At 41.9% G+C, this 22,709-nt stretch overlaps 1 protein-coding gene across 3 annotated transcripts in view; it reads right to left on the bottom strand.

Moving 5' to 3' along the window:
• Positions 1-22,709, bottom strand: part of iars1 (isoleucyl-tRNA synthetase 1) — a 60,718-nt gene that overhangs the window by 26,650 nt on the left and 11,359 nt on the right. For all 3 annotated transcript variants that reach the window (XM_048254333.1, XM_048254331.1, XM_048254332.1), the window contains exons 8-18: positions 19,589-19,676; positions 18,552-18,612; positions 18,220-18,315; positions 16,534-16,656; positions 13,693-13,784; positions 12,661-12,759; positions 5,405-5,531; positions 2,194-2,267; positions 1,032-1,226; positions 667-753; positions 319-402 (exon numbers count right to left, since the gene is read on the bottom strand). In XM_048254333.1, the coding sequence (XP_048110290.1) occupies positions 319-402; positions 667-753; positions 1,032-1,226; positions 2,194-2,267; positions 5,405-5,531; positions 12,661-12,759; positions 13,693-13,784; positions 16,534-16,656; positions 18,220-18,315; positions 18,552-18,612; positions 19,589-19,676 (1,126 nt within the window). The remainder of the gene's footprint in view (positions 1-318; positions 403-666; positions 754-1,031; positions 1,227-2,193; positions 2,268-5,404; positions 5,532-12,660; positions 12,760-13,692; positions 13,785-16,533; positions 16,657-18,219; positions 18,316-18,551; positions 18,613-19,588; positions 19,677-22,709) is intronic.

Raw genomic sequence — 22,709 nt, 5'->3', positions numbered from 1 at the left:
AAACTAAACAGCATTTGGAATTATAAGCTTCAGGGCAAACAATGGCTACTGTGGAACTGTCTTGAACATATGGATGTATTCAATAATGCTTCATTCACTAGCCATATGGCAATGTCACTTGATCGCCTAAAACCATTTGATTAAAATAGAGCAAAGAGGGGAAAAAAGAAAATAGAGAATTTAAACACATCAATTGCATGCTTCACTTCATATTAGCTAGCTCTGTCTGAGGCAAAACATGCACATGCATTTCAGGATTATTCCACAAAATAATGGCTTTTTGATTCGCTATTTGTCTAAATGATCGTAGTTCCTTACCTCAAGGCATCAGCACCATAGTTCTGCACAATAACATGTGGGTCAGGGTAGTTCTTCTTCCTTTTGCTCATCTTCTGGCCATCACTGCATACAGAAAAGCACATCAGCCAAGTGAATGCTGCTAGTAACTCGACAAAGCTTTCCAGGTCACTTAGTTATTAGCATGTATTGTAAGCATGGATGTCCTTGCATGAGTTTGTGTGTGTGTGTGTGTGTGTGTGTGTGTGTGTGTGTGTGTGTGTATTTATGCCTAAAGACCTGAAACCTGTCGGCAGCATATGATAAGCCCACTGGCTGAATGTCATACAGCATCACTGCATATGGTCGGAGACTAAAGAGAGCACAAACCTGGCCAGCACCAGTCCATTGACAATCACATTTTTGAAGGGAGGTCTACCAAAGAGGGCCGTAGACAGCACCAGCAGTGTGTAAAACCTATACAAGTGAACACAATTACACATCACAATGCATCTCTTGAGCAACAGAACATAACATATTTCCTCTTACTACTACAAACTGATAGAGTTGCTCCTACTAATGCCACATGCTGAATATGTATGCTGTTAATGTTAAATATGTATACTTAACAGCAACACAATAACAAAAAAATCAACAATGAAAGGCTACACAACAGGTCTAAATGACACGACACCTTGTGGTTTCTTCGTAGTCTGTAAATGAGGCATTAAGAGATGTCGGTCACGGCTTCTTACCATCCTCTGGTCTGGTCAATGCCCTCTGCAATAAAGTCAGCAGGGAAGGTGTCTTCAAACTCCCTGCGGTTCTCAAAGGGGTAGTGCGCCTGAGCGTAGGGCATACTGCCACTCTCAAACCAGCAGTCAAACACTTCGGAAATACGCTTCAGTTGGCCCTTGCCACAGCGAGAAGGAATGGTCAGGCCATCAATGCTGCAAACACACACACACACACACATGCAAGCATGTAAGGGTATATGTTATAGGTGAGATGAAATCAAAGGGCTTTTTGTTCAAATCAAATTAAATGTAATACTAAACACTGTTGCGATAGGTTAGGCATGAGGTAGGGAAAGCACTGACTTACAGGCGGGGCTTCAGTGATGCCACTACCTGTGGCTAATTGGTTAAATGAACACCTGTCCTCACCTTCGGGGCTCATAATAACTACAGGCCTTTGTGAGGAGACTGGCTATCCAGAAGGTACGTTGGGAGAGAGCTATTACCGGGCAGTGAGAGCCATAGGTAAGTGACCTCTCACTGGAGCTCTGCCAAGCTGACACACACATTTCAATGACACACCATAGGTCTTACTTTCAAGTATTTACACCACGTGGGGCCAGTGTGTAGGTTAGCGTTTGGGGCTTTCAGTTAGGTATGAGCTAATGTGTAGTCAGCCGGTAAGGAAGGGATGTGGATAGTTTCTCTAATACAATGAAAAAGTTATCTTCAAAAGATGTGACTTTGCCACTTTCTTGATTGTTTAAATAATTTGCAATTTCTTTTTGCATCTAATTATTTCCAATTTGTGCTAAAGCTGAACTACACGCACAGCTGCCATTTTCTAACTGTAGGCAAAACAGTATTTCCCACACAATGGGCTGACCAGTGTGAGTAGGCATGGCACCCATAAAAGAGGGACGAGCTGAGTGATCCTCCTCAGTCGTCAGACAAAGGGAGGAGTCCTTGTGCTGCACTTAATTAAGAGTAATTAAGAGTAATTAAGAGGTGAAAGTGATCCAGCCCTCTCCTCTAGGTACCACCACCCGTTCCGCCTCAGTGGGGGAGAGAGAGAGTGGAGGAGGAGAGAGAGGGGAGAGAGAGAGAGAGAGAGAGAGAGAGAGAGAGAGAGAGAGAGAGAGATCCGGTGTGATGGCGGACCAGGCGATCAGTGACTCACCTCTCCCGATGCAGATCGGTTACTTTCACTCCACTCAGCTCCTCGAGCTCAGCCATGGAGCCCACACAAACAACCTGAACAACAGACAGACACACAGACAGACACAGCAAGGGAAGACAGAAAACAAGTCTGTGAGGTTTGCTCTACTTTAAAAATGGTACCTGAGCTCAAGTGTCCTTCAGATGGCAGACAAAAAAGTTAACCTAAATAATAATGACACTTAGAGCCAACAGCCAAAACTGAGGGTAACCTATATATATCAAATAGTTCAAAATGTATGTCAAATATTCTAAAACTAGCATTCAAAATGATCTGTAAGCCTTTCTTTGGATCAGCGTGAAATTGTATCACAAAACTTACAAATGTAGTCACTGTTCATTTGAAATAATAATAATTCTAAAAGTGCAGTTGCACATGCACAGTACTGTTAAAATGTACAGTTTCTCATTCCCATTTTTCACCTCTAGTCCCTTCACATTCGCTGGCAACCATCCAACCTTTGAATCTATTCTTCCTGTAGAAGACTGCAGTATTTTGGGTTTGAAGCGTGTTGAAGGAGATGGTGAACATCTTCATTAAAAGGAGCTTAAATTTAGCTACAGTTCTCTTTCCAGAAACGGAACAAGTGCTGAAGCAGTTGCCATTCTTGTAAGGTCAAAGCATCATTTCAGACTTCAGACTGGTGGATGGATGTGACCTAATTGTCACTAAGTGAGGCGAACTGATTGCCTGCTGACATACTTTTTAGGGGCATCAAGACACACAAGAGACATTTCACTAGATGATGCCTAGAATAAACATGAGAAACGGACTTTATCCACAGAAAAGCTCTTCATCCAGTCCCTATTTAAGTCCAATAACCTGTTTTAGGCTTGTTTTCTACTTTTTATATTCACAAAGTATACAAACATAAGTAAGATTTCTTTCTCCTTCCAACCTATGTCCGTAAACTAAAAGCTGAAGCTAACAGGGTCAGACTGATCAGGTGGGTTGCTGAACTTGTCTAGGACTCGAGCCAAATTATAAATAAATAAAGAACGCACAGCATCCGTCTCTCTCCGCGAGCAGAGAAGCCAGCGGCCCCCTGTTCCACTTCCAGAGCAGGCTGCTGGAGCGCTGGCCCAGATTGAGGCCTCTGGCGGCATGAAGAGCATGAAGAGCAGGAGATCCACTTTTCCTGGACTGCCTTGAGCTTGGGGAGTTCAAGGAAGCACTCCAGAGACCGCCGCCTTGAAACAGTCATTAGGCTATTTTCAGGAAGCAGGACGCTGTCCCTCTTTCTCTTCACCACAGTGGATTCGTTTACCATGTGTGTAGAGAGCCCCAACAACCCACTTCTGTCACCCATAAGCCAACTGCAAATACTTTTTTGGGGTTTCATCTTTTTTACATTTTTTTCACTACTTCCCAGGTCTATGTATTGGATACATGACCATTCACTTGTATTTGACAAGTTATTGATTCAGTAAAAAACGATTCCCCTTTTGGCAATGGAGGCCAGGCATACTGCAAATGAGTCATTTTCCCTAAAGATTCACAATGTCACTAATTATGACATATGTCATATAGGGATTGTCAAAGTCCCCCCCCCTACTTCCTGAATTTTTGGTCAATGATACCCGGGACACCGAACCACCGGGGCACATGAAATTTGGTGGGTATGTAGCCCCACTAGACTTTTACGGAAAACATTTTTTTGGTTTTTACTGCATGTAGGCTATGTTAATCTTAAGTTATATCAATAGCCTAGGACGTAGGTAAAATAATGTTACAGTTAGCATTGGTTGAGTGATGGAGGCCAATTTGATTATTGATGTATTTGTAGAAAACCATAAGTGCGGTTATAGGCTACCAAGCAAATTGATAACAGCACTAATTGTATCTTTCGACTGTCATCTCATTTGCTTATGACCATAACCTAGGCTACTAACAGGAGCTAAGTGAGTTAGACACATTCGCTATGTGATGGTTTTCAAATGGAAAATATGGCCTAAAGGCTACCTGAAAGATACCTATGATGCATCCTAAACACCGGGCTGGGACATTTCTGCTCAAAGTCTCAAAAAGCGCAGGGGGGTGCCAGTGCGTGGATTTCTAAATCGCAAAATTAAACAATATTTCTATCAGGCGCCTACCATGGACTAGACTGGGTGAACTCAGCCTGATCTGCCGGCGATTCCTTTTCGATTTCTTAAAAGATTGAGCTTTTCGCCAGACTAACCATGGACCTCATAGTTGCAAAATGCAAGGGAACATGAGTCAGCATATTATTTGCACAAACAATAACGGACAGTAGCTCGTCAACTTGGCCCGTTAAAATGTGTATGAACAGTCTAGCAACGAATTTCATGAAGGCCCTTTTGGACATGTCAGTTATTTGCACCACTGGGTAAAACAGCATTTTGTTTTAGACTACTGGTATTTAATTTGTACATTGACAATAAAGCTGAATATCATATGAACTAGATGACTAAACTTATGCATATGTAGAAGAAGAAACATTCACAAAAATCCATGACATGACCTCTCTTCTTGATAGCTGTTGAAAACTGCATGGAACTGACAGGGATTGTTTTGTTTAATAATAAATAAATAAATAAATACATTATGCTGCTACCTTCTGCTTTTCCCAAATACAATGTAGCCTACAGGTGTACCTTTCATCAGTCCAGTTGCAATGGATGGACTGTGATGAACTGCCCTACTTGTGATTGTTTAGAGATTTTAAAGGTTTTATAACAATGCTACAAATTTTTTGGCAAGTGCTACAAATCTATTCACCTTTGCAGCGCCAGTAGGCTACTTTGTGTGCGGCCCGCAAACACACATTCCAAACAAGCATACACAAAAGTTTCAAGAGTGGGGGATGGAGTAGAAGATGGAGACAAATTCATTAATATGATTTACTTTCGTGGAATGGATGTACAGGACTGAGCGGCGGTGATATTGTGTACCGCTATGCGGTACATCTAGTTAAATAAGGAATCAAATGAGTTTACTTAATGTTCTTAGACTCTAACATTAGTTGCCCACCCAAGATTGACAGCCACTGTTCCACTCGTCATACATTTCAGACCCTGTTCTTTAACATATACTTCAGCATTAATCTATTCTTAGGACTCAACAACCCCATGTGTGGGAACTGCACAAAGTTGTCATGACGCTAGTACGAGCGACAGACAGAGCCCCTGGTCGCTGCTACATGACTGACCTCCTCATAGTCATCGCTGACCCACAGTGGGATAGGGGTGCCCCAGTAGCGGTTCCGTGAGATGGCCCAGTCGCGAGCATCACGCAGCCAGTTGCCAAAGCGCTTCTCCCGCACAAACTCTGGCACCCTAGAAGACAAATCAAATTCCTCAGGACAGCAAGAAATGAGTTCCCTGAAAGTGTGTGTGGGGTGGTGCTTTGGGGTATTGAAATAAAGAGGTTGTGGTTGGGGGAGGGGGTGTTGTGGTGAGAAGGCAAGCACAGAGATATGATGCATAAACTAGTGGGAACAGAAAAAATGTTATACAATGAAGATTATATAATTTTCCAGCACAACCAGCACATCTGTTTGAAAACCACGACGATCGGTAAATCACACAGTAGAATGAGTAGTGAAGTTCAGCAGGACTTTAAATACCCACAATGCACACTTTTTAGGTGTATATCACAGCTCTGTTGCAAGTAAAGAAGTTTGAGACACGGGTCAAACTGAGACCTATTTAATCCTTGACACTAAAAATCAAAAGTGACCGTAAAGTCTGTTTGATTTGAAATAGGTGCTCTTTTTTATGGGAGATAGTTTCATAAATATAATCAAACAGACCTTAAAGATGCCCTGCCACACGTATTTCATTACTTTGTGGTAATGTCTGAAGTTCTACCATGGACTCTAACATTTTTTGTGGAAAACATGCCTTGGTTACCTTGTTTCAAGCCATTTTAGCGTGGTATTGAAAGCCTGCATGAAGACTCAGCTCAATTTGCTCCAGTTCTCATTAATATTCAACGAGCTAAGCAACTTGACTCTGATTGGCTAACAGCTAGTAGGTTTCGTCCATAGGCGTTATCAACTAATTTTAGCTTCATGGCATGAACTTAGCCTTGGCTAGCGAGTGCTAGCTTTGTCCAAATGTGAATAAATAAAACCTGCTAAGTTAGCGAGTTCATTAAACCTGTATAACATAGCACTTCCTTGAGTTGACAATTACGTTTTACTTACAGGCACTGGTCGTAGACTGCGATGGTAGCCTGCTCCAGGCTTCAACAGCAACCTTTTCACAAAGCCTGTGGCATTGTTCCAAAAAAATAAACTGAAGCCTTAAGTCTGGGTTCTTGGGCAAAATGCATTGTTGAAGTTCTATTTGTGAATTGCGCACAAGTCCGTTGACATTCAGCCATCCTTGCATAGGCCTATGAAAACTGTCACAGAGCTAAACGAATTTTGTGGGCATGGTCTCAACTGGGCGAGCTCATGAATAGTAATGAGCTCATCAATTCCACGTCAATCTGAAGAGCGTTTGCAATTGGCCTGATTTCTCCGCTTATTTCTTTTCAGTGGCTAGAGCTTACAGAGGAGGTAGCTGTTCATTTTCACATTCACGACATAGCACAAACACATATGGACCTAACATGTTTAAAAAAAATACAAATAAAAACGGTTTTGTGTGGCAGGGCACCTTTAATGTCATTAATGTTATCCGCAGTGTTTTTTCATTTTTTTTACTGAAGGATATCACTTAATATTATTTTAAGAATTTTATTTTTACAATTGTTACTATTATTGAATTAAATCATCCATCCATGCTGTTGAATACATCCTTCATGACACAGGTATGCTATTACAGCATTAACTCGGTTTAGTCATACGCTTCACTAGCATAGGAGTCATTTGTGTAACTTACTCAAAATCAGTCTCATTTGTCATTTCTCTGAAGCAGTGTCATTTCTCGCAGCTTCTTGATTCTTTTATGCATCTAAAAATAAACTGTAGCCTTCTTTTACAAGTTGCAAAGGTTAAAGCTCTCTCCCAGGCATCCCCTTCATCTCAACAGTTTTACATTTTTATAATGTTTTTTTTCTTTTCTTTTTGTGGGACATGGTGCTACCCTTAGAGAACATCAGCGTATAAATGGGAAGGCATGTTCCACCAGCCGAGCAACGAGTTCATCAATTCCCATTTGTGGCAGGCATTACTATTTAGGCACCCAATATATCAACTGAATGATTTTCTCCACCTCACTCTCTTTTCCTCCCTCTCCTTAGGAGTGAATGTGGAATGTAAAGTGTGACTGTGTAGGATTAATTAAACAGCATCATGTTGGCGCCTGATGCCTTTGTTTTCTAGTTTACAGTCCATGATCCTAATCCAATCCACTGTTTTGATAAATTCAGCTGATCACTTCCCACAGTGCTCTAATTGTCCATTAAGGATGCACGGAAAAGAGGTACAAATGGGGAACGAATTCCAGCCAACGAACAGCCTGCTTCAGGAGCATAGGAGAGTTGTCATTTGATCAATAGGGGTGTAAAGATACACATATTTGTACTGAACGTAGAGGACGTTAGGTTAAATATGCGAACCGAATATACCAAATTCACTCTTTAACAGTAATCAACAGTACGCTTTTTTGCTTGCGGACCATGTTTCAAACTTGAGTTCCCACACAAACATATTAAGTAGCGGACCATATGTCAGTTTAGTCAATTAATGTCAAAACACATGACACCTTTTCAAAATACTATTCCCACTGTTGATCAAAAATATTGAATTTTAGGTTAGCAGTACCTATAGGCTTACTGTACCAAAAATTAACGTGACTTCAAAACAGTTTCATTACAGCCCTAATTACAGTATGTAGCGTCGAGGGGGAGGGGAGGAGGAACCTTATACTAGGTGAACAGGAAAATTATTAGCAACTCTACCCAAACAGTTACAATTATTTTCCTTCATTTCATAATTTCAGTGAACACGCATTACATGCCAGCTATGCAGTAGGCCCGACTTGAATTATATCGGACATTTAACAAAAAAAATAAAAGAGAATAATGAAGGCGAATGGGATATGAGAACATATTGATTTGGTTCCTGCAATTATGCTTTCAGAGTATTTCCAGCCATAAGGGTATGGCAAACACAGTGCCCTCTTTCCACTAGGTAATAGGTGGACTCTGAGATCCCAATCATAAAGGATGAGGAGGGGGATCCAATCAATAAGTGTTCAGAGGGCGCACAGAAGGAGCATGTGGGTTTGGCACAACTAATCATACCGCCTCCCTCCAGCAGCAACACACAGACCAAACTAAGCCTCTCCTTTGAGAATCTCCTTTAAAACACCTTCAACAAGACCTAAGCCACACAACTGAAAGTCCAACAACTGGAGTAAGTCAGAGAGTCCTCTGGTGAAAATCAAGTTAACATTTTAACATGTTTGTATGATGTCTATGTATTATGTTTTCCAAGATGTATCATAAGCGAAATAAGCAGTCAATGTCACGGCTGAGGATTTCTACTTTAGAACTATGTTTCAACCTATCACAGTCTATGTGGCCCAATTCAGGCATCAATCCATTAGTGCACCATAAGGGTACAGAACCAATCCTGAGTACCCTGGGGTGGGACAATTCTTCATTAAGACGCAAACAAGCTAGCTAGTGTGTCAGCTGCAGCAGCCAGTAGTAGCTGAACATTGTTTGGAGAGGGGGCAGGGCCAGATAGATCCTAATCCCACAAGAAAGTGTGAGGTTACATTTAAACCATATTAAGGCTAAAGGGAGATTTTTTCATGAAAACAATTTCTGAATGTATATTTGAGGAACTATTGAACTACATTATTCAATACATTCCATACAAAACCTGCTCATCAAAATACTTAGACTAAGAGAAAGGAGCATCAATTTAACCTGATAGCTTGTGCAGGGGCTGTCATTTTAGTCAGGGGCTCTCATTTTTCTGATAGCAATTCAGTGAATTGCTATAACAGAATTTTACTGATAACTAAAGCCACTAGTAATTATTTTAAGTTATCGTACCACATTGTTTTCAAAAAGCTTTGTCTGTATAGCATAAGACCTCAGTAGCAGACCGCACAGTAAACTATTCTACACAGGTTTTAAAAATGAATCACCTTAAAAGGAGATTTCCGGTGTGATATTGACCTAAAGTGTGTTGAAACATGATACCGAGTGTGAACGCATGTCTCATAACTCACCTCGGCTTGTCCCCTACACTCAGAAATCTGGCGCTATTTAGCCAATGCTACCAACACAGTGTTTCGTTGTGGTACCTCGGGCATCGGCCTAGCCATGCAAATAAATCACTGTTTTACACCATTTACGAGGCTCAAAGTAGCTCCATACTTCATTGGTAGACTTCCAAGGGCCTTGACATTTAAAACAAGACATGGAGAACTTTGAAAAAGCACTGGTAGTTTATTTACAAGACGATTTATACAGACAGTACCTTAAGGAATTTTACCGTTCGACGCCATCTTGAATTTAGTCTCGATAAGTCGAAATTAATGAAAGTCTGAAACGAACAGGAATGATAAAGGGATCAGATTCCAAAAATAATTCAGTGGAAATGCATGGATTCAGTTGCTTCCAGTAGCAGCAAATGGAATCCATGCATTTTCACGGAATTATTTTTGGAATCTGATATTAATACACACACGGATACTGATACTGACACACTGATATTAATGATACACACACACACACACCATTCATCAATATTAAAAAGTCTTTCTCTGACCTTTGAAATAAATGTGTGTGAACATCAATTTATGCATGCCAGGATATGCTAGCATGATAATGTACACCTATACAACAGAAGAGTCATGCCACTTCATTCCACTTCATGCATCTTCATTCCACATGACAAATGCCTACGCATGAAGGATTGTACCAATCAGGGAGAATATGTTCATTTAACCATACAACTGGAGATCAGTACATACAGTACCAGATGCCATAGCCAGTGTGTGTGCATTTTGCACATCAGTGTTGCTTATAAATGCATGGTTGACAATCTCTAATGACAGCATGGACATTTAAGGGCTTTCAACCTTCAACCAATGTATGAAATAATGAAAGGATTAAATGGCATTGAAGCGCAATGCTACACTGCAGTGTATTAACATATACAACATCTGGGCAGTTTGTCATAGGTGTGTGTGGAGAGGGACTAGCAGCATTGAGCTGGGGCCATTCTCTCAGCATACAAATGTCCAAACTGCATCTGGCTCTCTCCCAGGTGGGACCCTTTTGGGAGCGTTAAACAAGATAAGGTTTACCAATCAGTACCACTGCACTGTGTGGAGAAGAGAACTGAATGATGTGAGGTAACAGAGGTACCGAATTCGACCCCCGAGTGTGGTTTGTTTGTAAATGTATATCACAGACTCCTAGCGCAGGAAATACAGCACTTGTTGTCAAGAAGCAGGTTCATATTTCAACTCCACTCTCTTCTCTTCTTATAATCTTTTTCATCAGCTTTTTTATCTAGTCAATAATTCTCCATATGCTTCAAATTCTCTGCCCTGCTCCAATTCAACTGATAACTTTTAGACAAAGGAAAGGACAAGGCTATTCTCTTGCTCATGAAAAGCAGTTGGTGAAATTCTTCAATCCATTCATCATCATAGTAAACCATGTTAAGTAAAGACCAGTCAGTTCTGTGTGAGAGTAAGATAGATGTCTCCAGAAAGTGAGTTAAGGGTCATTCTGTGTCAAAACAGACAGAATCCATGAAAATGGTTGCTACACCATCTCAGATTTTGCTCAAAGTTTGTCTACATAATGTTTAGGTCCCAAAACTTCCATTCCAATGTTTTCATACATTCACCCTTGATTTTCCATCAATTTTACACTCTCAAAAATGTCTCGTCACGGCGGCCATGTTTGGACATTATTATCTTTAAAACCTTTATTCCTAGCCTGTCTAAACTTTGTAGCATGGAAGACAAACATATGAACACAAATATCACATCATGCACCACAAGAACAGGATGCCATTAACTGCTGTGGTAGATGTCAAAGTTGCACAAGATGGCTGCATTTCCAGGTCCCTAGATATCAAAATATCTTTCAGCAAGCAAAGAAAATTATGAAATACACTTGTGTGAAGACACTACAGTAAGATTCAAATGAGCAATTGCTATTTTCTAGTCATATTAGCAAAGCCTTACTGCTGCCTGAAAGCCAGCCAGTAGTTTTTTTGCAGTCCGGATGTGCTGATGGTTCAGGTCACCATCTTTCCTGGCCACATGACCTTCATCTTTTCTTTCCATCTGATCTTTAAATAATTCACCTCAAGCCGTTACTTAAGACCAGAGTCTGTGTGTCTGTTGGCAAACAGTAGCCTTCACAAGAGCACAACAATCAGGGCAGGTGTCACTGGAGCTGCCGTCACTTTCCCTGCAGGTCTGTGAACCGCAACGGAACGAAAACACACCTGGATGCATCTACAGTACATCAGTGATCAACCCTGACCCCATGTTACCAGGACAGAGGAGAGGGGGAGGGTTTGTGTCCCTAGACAGAGCTGTACAGTGACATCAGGTGGTGAACTAATGTGGTCTGGAACACACCTGATTCAAGGAGCCTTTCATGTACTGTACAGTAGCAGCTATTAAATAGATCACCAAAATATGTTTCACAAGCGGTGTTTTGTAAACACACTTGTGAAAGTTGTGAGCATACACAAAAATGAATGCGCCATTTTGTGGATCAAACCATGAGTAGATCTAATCAGTTTTAGTGGAGCTAAATCTTTTTCTGCCCACGACAAGATGATCAAACAGCACTGTCAACAAGCAGAATACATGCACATCATGGTACAAACACTTAAGAAAAGTTTAATGAAATGGTTTTGATTAATCCATTTTTAAAAGTCAAACATGTCTGCTCGAGGGGGGTAGACAACTCTGACTAGGATGTTACAACCTAGGCTATTTAGACAGTTAACAAATCTGGTTTATCTACAGTTTATGAAGTAGGCTTGCTTGCAGACAATGCAGCAGGCAGACTTGTTACAGCAGAAAGAATATTAGCTACCAATAAATAAACTTAAACCTCAACAACTACCCTCTAATGTAATGCATCTGTCAATTAACTGAAAATTCTTCAAGTAATACCTACAGTGCTTTTCGAGTAATTAAAAGTCCTAGAGATTCTCTCTTTTTTTCATTTCAATTCCATTTTGAGGAGAATCATTTTGAGACTCACTGGAGACTCATTTTGAGGAGACTCACTGTCTTTATATTCTTCATATGTAATGATAACATAAATTAAAACTGTGCAGGAAAGGTAGACGACAAATTGGTTTTACTTCAGTAGCTGTAACATCTTTCTTTTAATTACTTCCATATTGCACAAGAAAGTGTCCATTGTTACACACTGAGGTGTATTAAGGGGGAAAAGCATTATTGAGGTAGAGGTGTAAGTGCTGTTGTGTTATGTTAGGGGGTTCAGTCTCACCAGTAACATTTGCCGTTGTTTTCCAAAAGTTTCTCAACCATGTGCTCAACGCGAACAAACCAGCTTGGTACTGCCTTGTAGATCAGCGGTGTGTCTGACCTGTCAATTAGATCCAAAAACACATGCACACATTTGATGAATACCAGGTGGCCCAAAATGCAAATGTCTCCTTGCAATCCCCCTACTAGAGATTATTCACCATACAACTAATGGCTCTAAACAGGCCCCTAAACCGGCTACATACTGTATCCTATATAAAGTATCCGGGACGGTGAAACTGGGGTATCTGTGACGTATCCTGAGAATACAGGGGTAGTCCAGCCCTGGATAGATGAAAAATTTACCGTTTGAAACTGAAACTCCCTTGTCACTACAGTGATATTCAGCGAAATCCACAACTTGCAGATTTGTATTGCTTTTGTATTTCATTTAGACACTTATGTCAGAGCTTGTCCTCACCAACGGATACTAACTACCCATTACACTTGTCCTGTACAAGCACAGTGTGGATGTCATTCCTCACACCCGTCCATGATGCGTTCAATGCTTGACTTATTAATTAAATGAGGTGCACCAGAGGTGGCAGCAAAGGGGAAACCCGTTTAGCCAGCTGGGGAGCAGACGTTCCATGAAGACCGCAAAAGGCAAGACATCAGAGCTGCAGCATTTATGAGAGGTTAATGAGCATGTGTAACACTGGGTGGGAGAGGGTCGATGGGTGGGGATACGACACTTAACTGACCTTTCCCTCAATGGCAACAGATGCTGAGCCAGCAAAAGATAGTATCGACAGAAAATGCTAATGTTTTACTGACTTGCCCTGAAGGAAGCCTCCTGTCAAGCCTACTTAAACATGTTCAACACACACACACACACCATTCACTTTTTTTTACAACAAGCAGGTGCTTAAAACATAGATTGAACATTAAGGAGTTCCCTCTTTAATGGACATTAAGGAGTTCCCTCTTTAATGGACAAAGTCGACAAGATGACAACACAAAGTTCTGGATCGTCACTCACTCTACTACTCACCTCCAGCAAAAAGGGTAGCTATGTTTGAACGAACTGGCATTCACCAGGCGTCCACTTTCCTTCAACCATTTTATGATGTTTTTGTCAGCATCCTAAAGGGGACAGAGGATCAATAAATTACAAGGGACAGCCAAATAAACAGAGTACATCAACAATGCTTCATTGGTAGCATTAATACCTCATTGTCGCTTTTTCTTAAAGGGATACGCCACCATTTGAGGAAATATGCTCATTTTCCACCTCCCCTCGAGTTAAACAATTGGTTTTTACCTGTCTCCAGTTCATGCAGCCTTTCTATGAGTCTGGCGATACCACTTTTAGCTCCAGCCTAGCATAGATCATTGAATCGGATTAGCCCATTAGCATCTCGCCTGCTAGCATCACGCTTAAGTGACTTAAGATTTCCGGTAATTTTCCTATTTAAAACTTGTCTCTTCTCAAGTTAGAAAGTGTAATAAGACTAACGGAATATGAAACATGGAGATTTTTTAGGCTGATTTGACATGGAACTATACTCTCAATCTGGCGTAATAATAATCTGCTGCAGCTCAAACTTGTTGCTAGAAGTTATAGCCTACGGAGACTATTTTCAGGTGCTGCATGATATCATTGTACTGCTGCACCCATGGTACGTTTGCAACAGTCCTTGATTATTACGCTGGAAGTACGGCTGGTGATTGCGTGAGGGACGCTATTGTGCGTGAAGCGCATGGGCAAGCTTTCCAAAGGGGAGGGCAGTGTGGCGGCTGAGTATGCACTCGGACTGCCATACCAACGGGCCTGGCTCTTTGGTGTTGCGGTCAAGCTGCAGGTTTAGTGGCCCGGAGACCTGGGTTCAAGACCGGGTGGGGTCACTGCTCTCTCCGTTCGCTACATCCCTTTTTTGACACATTTCACTCCCGCTGTAATGATGCGCCAAACTGCCTACAAAAAGTCATATTAATTCAATGGAGACACATCCACTGTGTCCTTGTAGCAGGGGCGCTGCTAGAAAAAATGGGTTCTATCACAGACAACACTTCTGGGCCCACAGATATTATAAAGTGCTGTCAGTGCCCTTTTCTTGACCTCCAGCGTTACACCAGGCTTCTGTTGAATTTTACCATGCCAATTGTTCAACTCCCTAAAGCCTGGCAGTATTTGCACCTATCCGATATCCTTTCACTGAGATCTATAAGCATTGATCTATAAGCATTGAAGCATGGTATTCTCCACTGACATACAGTGACCTGCATATTTACTGGCACCCCTGGTAAAGATGAGTAAAACAGGTGGGGAAAATCTTCTTTTACTGTTTAATCTTGGTTTCACAAACCATGAAGGGAAGCAATTTTATTCTGAGAACAAAATCCTCAAAGAGATAAATGTGTTTCACAACCAAACCATAGGTGAGTGTTTTAGCCATAAGATGTGGAGGAGGGCTGAGTTTGCAGTTTGCCAAAAATACAATGATATAATTAACACTTGGACATCTTCTATGCTGACAATGTGAAAAAACATACTAGGGACATTTACATTGATAGGTTCTGTCCTGGTTTTGCAAAACCTTCATCAGCAATATCTCCAAACTGAACAGAATGGTGCTACAGACTGGAAAAGAAAGGAATAATCCAACATCCTGACAGCCATCTTGTCCTCTGCCAAAATAACCTTGAGGGCAGATATGTGGCTAACTGCCCTACAGCCAAAAGCAAGCAGGTTAAATGGCAAGCAAACCACCACAGTCTGATACTGACAGACAAACGTGAAGTGCTGGAGCCTACATTCAGACCAAAACACATCAACACAACACAACGGACAGCTAACTGACCTAGAAGTCACAGGTGGCAGCTGGAAGACTACTGACATTTTGGCAGCCTATTTCCATGTGTGTGATTCTGGGGGTGTCGTGAAAAAAGAAAGACAGGCACTGCCACTGTGGAAACTAGGGGCTCCTCTGCTCATCATTAGCATCCATCACCTCGAAGGACCTCCTCGGAGAAGCGCAGTGCTGTTGCATTGCAGGTCCTGCCCACTCCCCCACCCTCCTGGGCATAGTGCTGACAGCAGCTCCTCTGTTCTGGCCTGTAACTCACCAGCCTGCCCTTTATCGCCCTGTGTTTGTCCGAAGGAGGACGGTGAGCAGCAGGCTGAAACTACTATAAATGTAGAAGCTGCCAGCAGGACAGAGATCCTGACAAAGAGAAGTCAGGAGCTTTTCTTCTTTAATTACCTCAAGCCCAAGTCCATCGGAAAAAAGATAAATGGCAATACATTTGTCAAGGAAGACTAAGGAGGGGATATGTATACAGCAAGACACCTAAGACTACAGAGCAGGTAGAACCCACAATCATGTGGTATTATTTTCATTGATGTGTAAAGGCTGCCAAAAGCCGTGTTCGCACTGAGTTGCTTGGAGGTTTCACAATGTGACATCAAAATGAAATGGAATTTCCATTGAAATCAGGTCATTTGAAACAATGTTTGACACAATTTGTGATCATTTGTGAAACATTTCATGAAAAATCTACATTTCATTGTGAGCACAGCTCATTTAACTGATGTAGAACACAACTTCCAATGCCAACAGACTGGAAAATTCAAACATCCCATTTTTCTATAATACACCGTGTGCCAAATTCATACATAAAGTACGTATCAAAATCTGCAATTTCACAAATCTGTGGTTCCACAGACTCATGCAGGGATTGTGTGCTCATCATTGGTATATTGGCTAATAATGTTTGATTAACTGCGTTCATATGTTGGAAGCTTTCAAACCTGCAAGAAAAGTGTGAAAAACAAAATATTGCAGTGCCAGAACTCAGATGGGCTCTTTAATGTATTCAGAGGGCACCATACCTTCACATATTGCCCAACAAAGTGGGTGACTTCAGCCGTGAAGCAGCCGGATGAATCCACAGGACAGATTGGCGCGGAGTCTCTCTGAATAATGTCATAGTCCATACAGACACGATAATCATCCTGAGGGAAGAACACAACACCATCATGGATGAAACGATTTGGTTTAAAAAACTGAAACTTTAAAGGCTTGAGGACATGAAATAAATGAAAATGTTTCTGTCTAAAAAATACTCTGCCCATTATGATATGCATATTGGTACCAGTTATCCCTGCTCTATGTCATTCTCAGTTTTCCTCAAGGGTAATTCCTGTATTTTTCTATGACCAAGTTTCTGTCTCCCAATTTGTTCTACAACACATACTCAGGGCTCATCGGCCACCAAAATGGGCCCACACCCTGTCCAATGGCCCATCAGAAATGATCCCATCGGTGAAATTAAATCTTCTCTTTTGTGTGCCTTTTCTGCCCATTTAACCTGCTACTTGGAGGAAAAACTCCAAACAAAACAAACAAACAATCAGTCTGTTCATCTAGATGGTTTGTCTGCTAAGGATGTGAGCGTGTTTGGAAAGATAGCCTACTAGTCTGCTTGCCTTTGATGCTCTCTGTCACGCTAGCATTGAATTGTATTATTATTATTATGACCATATACCATATATGAGTATGTAAGGGATAATGTATACAACGCCGGTCATTATCGGAAAAATAAGTCCCAACAGGGCGAACCGGACCCCCAAGCACCAGCGGTTGGGGTCTTGTTTCGCCCTGAAGGGACTTATTTTCCCGATTGTTTAGCCAATGAAAGCATATCTTTGTGAAAGTTCTGTGGCCATTCCGTGTTCATCCCATACGGTTTGTGCATGATTGTTCAAGGACTGAAAAACAATTGCTTTTTGCTATATACCACCACCACTAAAAAATATTTTAGATTTTAGATTATTACCTTGTATTTCATTTCTTTTTGTTCTTGATCCGGTTTTCTTTTCATTGATTTGTTTTTTTTGTGACAACTGCTTTCATTTATTGCTATTTTGTTAATGTAGGATCTACTTTGTATTGTTATTACTATTATTTTATTTATTTATTTATTTATTTATTTTTACAGCACTTTCACTTTGGTCAACTGTTGGTGTTTTTTAAATGTGCTATATAAAATAAATTGACATTGACATTAATGCTATTCTGCTGAATTTCCATCATTTCCACCACACTTCAACATGTGATTGCGATAATACTGCCAACCACAATCATTTTGATCACTATAATCGTGATGTTCAATTTTCATACTGTTACATTACACACGCTGTCGTGCAAGCCTATACTGGGAGATCTGCATATTTATAACATATTTTGACTTGATTTTTTATGTCCTCTGTGCTGTAGCTGCTTTATATATTTTACCTTTGAACGGCCGTTGCACCAGCATGAAAAAAAATGTAAACACCCTACCATGGGCCAACGGCTTTACGTCGGTGATGACAGAGGCAGTCTGGTGACACACTAATCTCTAATTGCCATCTTTCCCATTGATTTGCACACATTTGTATCTCCACACACAGCACTAAGGTAATGCCGCTAGGGTTTGTATGCTACAACAGTTATGCGTGGGACTTAAATTAAATAAATGAAAATAAATGAGGTGAGAGGAAGTGTCTTTTTTTCAGCAGCCCAATAGTACTTACAGCGCCAAAGTATGGTGCCTGGTGGACCACCCCTGTACCCTCTTCTTCACGGACATAGTTATCCAACACCACCTGGAAGGCCCCATGTTCCTTACACTGCACCAGAGAGAGAGAGACCAACATGAAAAATAAACAGACAAAAGCTAGTTCCAACCAAGTTATGGAACTAAACAAAATGACTTACTGTATGCTAAAAATGACTTTGTAAAGCCACAGAATAGCCCCAAGTTAACTTATTTTACAGCTCAAGAGCACACTATACCATAAAGCTTAATATAACTCTCCCAAAGAGCCCACATATTGATTGTATCAGAGGTCAGACGAGCGCTTACCCTGCTGAAGTACTCAAAGAGTGGCTTATACTTCTTCCCTTTCAGTGCCTTGCCAGGGAACCTGGGGGAGGGAGATTAGAGCAGTGAAGACAGCGGTTCAATCTTTCCTGACACCGTAAGCTTATTGGCCTGTCAGCCTCCATAGGAGCCAGTAGTGTGCCTGGCGTAGGCAGCTCTATGGAGCAGGATCTGTTTTGTCTGACTGTCTCTCTGCCTGTCCTGTCTCACCCCATCCTCTGACGCTGCTTCCTGCAGCTCTGAGGACAGCCACTGAGCTGTGTAATGACTTCTGTCTCTCCTTTGTCCTCTGTTCTCTCTTTTAGTCATATCTCTCAAAGTCTGGCTCAGCCTATGGTTGACTGCGGCGTAAAAGAAAGAGTAAAAGAAAGTTCAACAGCTAAAGCTGCCCAAGGACAATGAGAGGACAATGAGAGGACAATGACAGGACAATGACAGGACAATGACAGGACAATGACAGGACAATGAGAGGACAATGACAGGACAATGACAGGACAATGACAGGACAATGAGAGGACAATGACAGGACAATGAGAGGACAATGAGAGGACAATGAGAGGACATAAAGGTCATGAATAGAGTTTCAAGGTGAAAGCAAGGAGGGGTAATTCTCATTCACCCAAAGCAACAATCTGCAGCACAAGTTACAATTATAATTTAGAAAAAACACAAGAGAAAAGAATCCAAGTTAGTCACGAAACAGCTTAGCTCATTATCATAGCTTTCTAACTGTTTGACAGCACAAAATTATATTTAAATGTGACACTGGAATTCTAACAGCTCCAACAAACCACTTGCAAAAATAACAAATAAAGGCTTAAGATGTTAAAACGGCCGAGGACCTTCTCCTCCCATCACCACTCAGGAAGCAGGCGGCCTCATCTCCCCACAGTGCAGTTCAGCGCTGAGCTCCAGTTAAGTTAAACAGGCCAGGGGAAGAGCTGAGCAAATACGTCTGAGAATTCAGACAGGTCCAGCAGAGAGTAGCTACAGATAGCAGGTCAAAGGTTGGCGCTTACTTGTCCAGCAGGGTGTACTCTGCCTCCGACTTAAACAGAGCTCCCAGGCGTGCCTCCATCATGATGTAGACCTTCTCCGTGGAATTATCTGAGGGGAAAGGAAACACAGAGCAATAGGCAGTCAGCTGCTTGCTGCATCAAGTTGGCAAGGTGAGCAATGGCACAGGCAAAACTGTACCAAATTTAACATGCAAGTGTAAAGCCTTTTCTGCCTGAACAGGAAAATAGAACAGCTATGATCATTCATTAAAGGAAAAGTTTGGTCTACCGAGGGCCTATTTTTAGATCATACCTGTAACTAGTATAAAATGTCCTTGTGGATGGTAACGACATTAATCGGGGTAGTTTTGACCAGAATATGTATTTTCAACAAAACAGTATATAGCTAGCTATAGCCTTGTTGGCAAACTTGCTACTCATAGTAAATCACTACTTTAAGATACTGACAAGGCTCAAATCATCATTACACTTCTATGATACTGTGGAGAGGACCGCCGCCCAGTCCTGCACATTCTTCACGTAAAATTAAATCACGCTTGTCAATTTGTCTCCAACTCCTACTCTTGCAATTTTTGTGTATGTACATGTAAATGAGTGTGTGCATGTGTGTGCTTGCTTCTGTGTATATGTGTGCTTCTCTGTGCGTGTGTGTTCACTTGTGAGTGTGTGTGTGTGTGTGTGTGTGTGTGTGGGGGGGGGGGGTTAATGGTGTGTGTATGTCTGTTTATGTGTGTGTGTGTGTGTGTGTGTGTGTGTGTGTGTGTGTGTGTTTATGCGAGTGTGCATGTGCATCCCATGAACAGAATTCCACGAAACTCAGCATGCCTTCAGAGGGTGTAAAAGTGATCCTACAGGTCAAATTTCATGCAATTCACATCAGCCAAAGATACCTGCAATTACAGATCCTATGCAGTAGCTTATGTTGCATTCTGTAATGATCTTGTATGGACTTCCCCTAGCATTTTCGTTGCAAATGTATATTCCGTTCTTACTCAAAATTACTCCAATTAATTAGCCTGACGTAGCCAGAACTCAATTCTAGTCAGAATAGGAATCTGGAATTGGAGCATTGAGACGTGAATATGGGGCGTTTCAACTGACACAGGAGGAAAAATGCCTCTGCACACAATTGGATAGACCCAACCAATCAGCACAACAAAAACCTCACAAACTTTGTTGACTGCCCAACTAGGAAAAACAGGACAATAGATCTCTTTTATGCAAACGTGAGGGATGCTTACGGTGACACCCCCCTTCCCCCACTGGGGAAGTCGGACCATAACCTCATTCATTTGCAGCCAATGTACAAGCCAAAAGTTCAGAGGCTACCAGTTGCCACACGCACCTTCAGGAAGTGGACACCGGAAGCAGATGAGGCTTTGAGAGACTGCTTTGAGTCCACTGACTGGAGTGTGCTACTGAATGGAGAGGACTTAGAGGAGGTCACACATTGCACTACTGACTATCTGAACTTCTGTTTGGACATTGTTGTTCCCACAAGGACTGTACGCTGCTATCCAAATAATAAGCCTTGGATAACAAAGTAATGTCAAGACCCTTCTCAATAGGAAAAAGATGGCGTTTAAGGAGGGGGACATAGAAGAGCTGAGGCGAGTACAGGGGGAACTCAAGATTAAGCTGAGAGGCTAAGGAGGACTACAGAAGGAAGATGGAACAGAAGCTGCAAGATAACAACATGAAGGAGGTGTGGGACTGTATGAAATCTATCACTGGCCTTCAGAAGAGCAGCAGCTCTGTGGAGGGATACGTGGACAGCGCAAACCAGCTGAACCACTTTTACAACAGGTTCGATTGCCCATCCCCCAGCCCCCACCTCACCTCATTACCAGTGCAACACTCACCCCCACCATCACTGGATATTGCACCCCTCCCCCACATGGCTACCACAAACAAAGAGGTGACAACGACCTCAGTCTACAGCCATCAGACACACAGACCTCAGATGCTGCCCCCCTCCCCTCCCCCCCCCCCCTCCATCATCACTGCTGATCAGGCTATCGCACCTCTCCCCCACATGGTGACCACGAGCAGTGCGACAACAATGGCTTCAGCCAACGGCCATCAGTCTCTAGCCACACGACAACCCTCACAGAAGCACCCCTCCTCCTCCTCACCCTCCACTCCCCTCATCTCCCCCATCATTTCAGCGGACCAAGTAAAAAACTCCATCCTCGTAAGGCAGCCGGGCCTGACAGACTGTGTCCAAGGCTACTCAAGGCCTGTGCTGCTGAACTGGGGGAGCCACTGAAGCACATCTTCAACTGGAGTCTACGTCTCGGACAATTTCCAACACTGTGGAAGACATCATGTCTCACCCCCGTTCCCAAGAAACCACACCCCAGTGAGCTTGATGACTACAGGCCTGTCGCTCCAACATCACATGTGATGAAAACAATGGAGCGGCTGGTCTTAGGTATGCTCAGACCCCAGGTACGCCATGCACTAGGCCAGTAGTCCCCAAACTTTTTCTTCCGAGGGCCAGCTTACTATGCCTGGCTCTCAGAGAGGGCCAGAGACTCGGAGTATATCAATAACCATAAATAGCTTAGTGCTGTGAACAACAGCAGTCTACCTTAGTTGAATATTCCATTACATTTAATCTATAGGCTATTGCAATTTAATTTTAAATAATACTCATAAAAAGACTTTTGCATTCCCAAAAGTATATTTTATTAAAAATGTGTGAACTCTGAAAATTTAAAGTTCTCAAACTATGAGAATTTTATGAAGCGCTGAAGTGGTCTGAAATGACCACCATTCTAACTTTCACTCACCTGAACTTGTGACCTCTTTGTGAGATATGAACATTTGAACGAGTGAATACAAAATAGAAATAATTATCCCAGAAAGTCCCAGAAATATGACTTGAATAGAAGTTAGTTAGTTATTAACAATTAATTGATAAACTTTTACAATACTTTGAGCACTGATGCAGTCAGCATAGGCCTCTTACATTGTTTGCAGGTAGGCCTATTTCATTCCGTTTTTGATGCGAAACACGCAAAACAGCGCCAAAATAACCACCAGTGGACAAAAAGAGTATTACATGTGTACTGTTAAGACTCGCCATAGAGAATGAATGGGGAAATTATGGAGGTTT

Source organism: Alosa alosa, chromosome 10, assembly GCF_017589495.1.
Source record: "Alosa alosa isolate M-15738 ecotype Scorff River chromosome 10, AALO_Geno_1.1, whole genome shotgun sequence".
Taxonomy (NCBI): Eukaryota; Metazoa; Chordata; class Actinopteri; order Clupeiformes; family Clupeidae; genus Alosa; species Alosa alosa.
The sequence above is the reverse complement of the archived record's forward strand: the minus strand, read 5'-3'. Positions and strand labels throughout refer to the sequence as shown.